Source organism: Phaenicophaeus curvirostris, chromosome Z, assembly GCF_032191515.1.
Source record: "Phaenicophaeus curvirostris isolate KB17595 chromosome Z, BPBGC_Pcur_1.0, whole genome shotgun sequence".
NCBI lineage: Eukaryota > Metazoa > Chordata > Aves > Cuculiformes > Cuculidae > Phaenicophaeus > Phaenicophaeus curvirostris.
The window spans coordinates 65,344,940-65,349,654 of NC_091431.1; the positions used below are offsets into that span (position 1 = coordinate 65,344,940).

Below are 4,715 nucleotides of genomic sequence, written 5' to 3' on the forward strand. Positions count from 1 at the left end.
AGGAAAAAACCTTTATTTCTATTTAGAGATCAACACATTGATGCTGCTGAGGGTTCTTCGGGTCTACAAAGCCTGTCTGGATGGAGAGGATTCTCCTTCCTCCTTTTGGCCAACCCGAACAAAGACGTTGCGGCCAGTCCTGTGGGGAAACGGAATATAAATGCCCGAGCAGTGAAGAGGCAGGAGGCCTAGAGGGGTGTCCCTTGGCTCACCTGGTAGCTTTCCAGTCATCGGGCAGGGAGTCAACCTTCTCCCGCAGCAGCCAGGAGGTGTGCAGGATTTCCTCCCCACCTTCCCCAGCAAAACATTGTCCCACAAAGACAGCTGTGGAGTCTGAGAGAAGAGTGGCTGTTAGCAGACAGAGTTTCATGTGTCCTGCTACCTGCAGACAGTTCACAATGAGGGTGGTGAGGCCCTGGCACAGGTTACCAGCGAACTAGCAGTTACTCCATCCCTGGAGGTGTTCAGGGACAGGTTGGATGGATTCTTGAGCAGCCTGGTCTAGTGGGAGGTGCCCCTGCCTGTGGCAGGGGGTTGGATCTGGATGATCTCTGAGATTCCTTCCAACCCAAACCATTTTAGGATTCTCTGATTCTCTGGCACTGTCCAGAGCAGGGAGAGATGAGGAAAGGACTGGGGGAAAAGACTGGGGACAGGACAGGGGACAGAGGAAATGGCATGGGCGCTGGGACCTGTCTGAGCTCCCTTGCCATCCCACCATCCCATCCAGGCACAGCCACCGCTGCAGTTACTGACCAGAAAACTTGTTCCAGTTCACAGTGAAGCCAAAGGTGCACTGCCCGTCCTCATCCAAGTGCTGGGAGCCAACAAGGGGGCACGGTTCGATGGGTTTCTGGGCACTTGACACAGCAGTGTGGTACACGCCAGAGAAGTTGCCCTGGCCGTCAACCTTAGACACCTGCATCCTAGAGCCCAGGTCATTCTCCCACAAGCCAGTCAGGTTGCACTGCTGGAGAACAAAAAGACGTGTCCCCAGGGACTGTCTGCGCACAGCCCCTACCCCGTCCCACAGGATGAGCCCCATGCCTGTACCCACAGGGTGTCAAACTCACCTTGGTGTTGCTTGTAGCGTGTTTCTGCTTGTGGCTTAGCCACCACTTGGAGTTGGTTGCCTTTTTCTCCTTTGTTTCAGCCTTTTCATCTCTGGAGATCTCTGCGGCGTGGCAGAGGATCTTGGAAAAGAGAGGAAATGTGGGGGCAAGGTGTGGGCAGCGGCACTGCAGGGTGTCTCTGGAGCCCCGCAAGTGCCCAGACGCTCATTTCTAAGAGACACGATTTATAAAGTTGACACCATCTCTGCCGAGTCAGGAGGGCCAAAAGCTGGGGGGAGCTGAGCAACAGGAGGAGGTGAAGATGAAAAGATAAGGTGGGAGCCCCATCCAGGGAGGAATTACAGGCAGGAACCCTGCTCCAGCCCTGCCAGGTGAACTGTCTGACCCCTGGACACATAGACCCCCTGCTAGAGCAGGGAATGCCCTTGCTGCCAGTGATTCTCCCCCTGAAGGTGGGTCTCCCGTGTGTGTCCCTCCCCAAAGGCTGCAGCTCCCACCTATGCGCCTCCCTGCCCCCCGCCCCCCCGTTGTGGATCTCTCACACGTGTCCCCCCCAAAGGCTGCAGATCCCTCCCCTTTAACCCCCCAGGGTGGGTGCCCCACGCGTGTGTCCCCCCCCCCCCCAAGGGCTGCATCTCCCACCCCTGTCCTCCCGGTGATGCTCTCCCGCACAAGCCCCCTGCACGCCGGGACCCCCGTACATCCTCCCGCGGGGGCTTCCCACGTCTCTCCCAGCACGATCGCTCCCCACTCCCACCTGTCTTCCCACCGCGGCCAGAGCCACCCCGACCGGCAGCGCGATGATGGAGCTGAGGCGGCTCATCCAGCCTGAGTTGTGAAACCGAATCCCGGCGTTTCAGGATTTCACGGGTCTTTATAGCCTCGGCCAAGCCCCGCTCCCGCTGCCTTCCTGAAAAGGGGGTGGCACTGGCAGGAGAGACGAGGAGGGGGATGAAGGCAGGGGTGAGGCTAGAAATGGGGATGGGGGTGTGGGTGGAGATGGGGATAGGGCTCAGGGCAGAGGTGACAATGAGGAAAGGGATGGGGCCACAGGTGAGGGCAAGGATAGGAATGGGAGTAAAGGCAAGGAGGGAGATGGGTATGGAGATCGGGACTGGAAAGGAGATGAGGGCACAAGTGAGGATGGGGGCAAGGGTGAGGAAAAAGAGAAGGAATACAAGATGGGAACAGGGATGGGTCAGAGATGAGGATGGGGATGGAGGAACTGGCTAGGACGCAGATGGGGATGGGTTTAGGGTTGAGGAAGGTTCTGTAGATGGGGATGGATGCGGAGATGGGGATGGGAAAGGGGTCAGAGGTATGGGTGATGACAGGGACAGTTATTGGGGCAGGGTCAAGGAATGAGATGGGGATGAGTTTAGGGATGAGGAAGGTGGGATCAGGAATGAGGGCAGAAATGAGGATGGGGTAGGGGGCACTGGCTAGGACAAAGATGGGGATAGAGTCAGGGGCAAGGATGTCGCTTGGGATGGGGATGGACATGGAGATGGGATGGGAAAAGGGACGGGGGAATGTTGAAGACAAGGACAGGGATAGGGATTGGGGCAGAGGAGAGGATGGAGGAAGGGCTGGAGACAGAGATGGGTATAGGAAAGGGGATGAGGGCAGAGGGGAGAGTAAGGATGGAGATGGAGTGGCAGACAGGAGAGGAGGAGGGAATGGGGGCAGGGACAGGCATGTGAGTGGAAGCAGGAATGCAGATGGGATGGGCGGATACAAGGACAGAGATAGGGGTAGGGGAGGGAATGGAGATGGGGTTGTGGGCAGGGGAGGAGGAGTAGGGACAGTGACAAGCATGTGGATGGGCATGGGCACAGATGGAGACAGAGATGTGGATATCGGAGGGGTCACTGCAGGGGTGGACAGAAGCATGAGGGGGCATGAGGGAAGGGTGAAGTTGAGTGTGCTGGGACAACTGGTGGTCTGCAGTCACTGCAGGCATTAGGCAGATGAAGGAAGCAAACCTGCCTCAACAGCAACAGAAAAACCCCAGGGAACATGCTGTGAGTCAGAGGCTGGCAACTCTGGTGTCATGTACCAGGAGAGAGCAAAAGATCAGTGAGTGTAGGGGCAGGATCAGACCAGGGTGGGCTGTTGCTGCTGAGGTGCAGAACTGCCTCCTGAAGGATCAAGGGCAGGGATGTATGGGAATCAAGGCCAGCATGAGAGATGTTTGGGTTAGCCGAGGGGCACAGCTTGGGAGATGGTGACATTATCAGTGCTGGCTTCCTGTAAACACCATGGTTTTTCTTGCTGTTTCTGTTCCTCTGTTAAGCAAGCAGAGTGCTTACATTGGCTGCCTGTCCCGTTGGCTGCCTTCTCAGGAGACACAGAGAGATAGGGAACTTGCGGCCGTGTACATGATGAAAGGCTAGAAATGAAGTCTTACACCCTGGGACTCCTGCTGTCAGGTGTGTTCTCAGTGGCACCTTGTGCCGTGGTGGCAGGGCTCCCTCCCCTGGAGCACCCAGCCTCACCTTCCCTCTCAGGTCCCGGGGCTTCACCCTCACACAACATTTGGGGAAGCACTGGGGACCCACTCGTGCTGCTGGTGACAGTGATTGTGGGAGTTTGGGGAGGACGGGGATGAGAATGAGCCCAGGGTGGTCAGCACAGTGCCGAGGATGCCTGTGTGCAACAGGGATGAATCGAGAGGTCTCATGTGGAAGGCAGGGGTGAGGATGAGGATGCAAGGGTAACAACGGGGGTGGGAGAGTGAGGATGAGGTTACAGTGGTGAGGGTAAGGATGCAGAGGTGAGGATGAGAATGTGTGTGTCTGGGATCTGCTGTGTCTGAGAGCAGTCCCAAAGCCCAGCAGGGAAGGAGGGAGAGGAGCAGAGCCTGTGGAAAGCTGGGCAAGGACAGGTGCACCATGAGAGGAAGAGGATGGTGAGCCAGCCCTGAAGCTTTCCCAGGGCACTGAGTGCTCTCTGCCTCAAAGCCCCTGCCCCATCCAAGTCTCCTTACCCCTGCCCCTTCTAGTAGATGGGCGCAACATCAGCCATCCTCCAGTCCAGTGGAAGCTGTCGTGCTGGACAGGTATGGTTGGGCTTGCTGATTTGAAAGCTCTTTTCCAACCTATTGATTCTATAATTCTATCCTTCACCCTGATGCCCAGCTGTGGAGCATTCTGCTGCTCCCTTCTGGGGAGGCTGCCTGGGGCCCTGTGTGTACCCCAAGTGGCTGCACAGGCAAGAAGGCACCTGCTGAGGCCTGAAGCCAAGGCCATGAAGAGGGATCAGGCACCTGCTGTCCTGACCAGACCTTCTCAGACCCCTGAATCACCAGCAGGCCCTGCCTCAGCCACCACCATCATCCTATCCATGGCCACCGAGTGACCTCTTGCACCCCACGGACACACAGAACACAGCTCACTGCAAGGCAGAGAAGGGTTTATTTGACTCCATAAGCAGGAGCAGCAAGACTCGAGAAGGGGAGGGACCCACCACCGGGCTGACGGGAGGCACTGGGAGGAAGCAGGGCAGTGTGAGAATGTGTTTCCCAGCCAGGATGCTGGGAGCAGGTGGGATCCCAGCCCAGTCCTGGGGCAGCAGAGAACCTCTGGATGCCAGCGGGGCAGCAGGGTGTGGGCCCCAGGGTGCAGGCATCTCTGATCCCCA

At 57.5% G+C, this 4,715-nt stretch overlaps 1 protein-coding gene across 2 annotated transcripts; it reads right to left on the reverse strand.

Moving 5' to 3' along the window:
- Positions 1 to 1,912, reverse strand: LOC138733237 (avidin-like). 2 transcript variants are annotated; one of them, XM_069880262.1, is made up of 5 exons: positions 1,831 to 1,912; positions 1,074 to 1,193; positions 757 to 967; positions 213 to 333; positions 1 to 139 (listed from the first exon to the last, which is right to left on the reverse strand). In XM_069880262.1, the coding sequence occupies exons 1-5, from the start codon at positions 1,894 to 1,896 to the stop codon at positions 64 to 66; spliced, it is 594 nt and encodes a 197-aa protein (XP_069736363.1). In that variant the 5' UTR covers positions 1,897 to 1,912; the 3' UTR covers positions 1 to 63. The 2 variants fall into 2 exon arrangements, with proteins under 2 accessions (XP_069736363.1, XP_069736362.1); XM_069880261.1 differs by having other exon boundaries at positions 757 to 970.
- Positions 1,913 to 4,715: the final 2,803 nt, after the last annotated feature.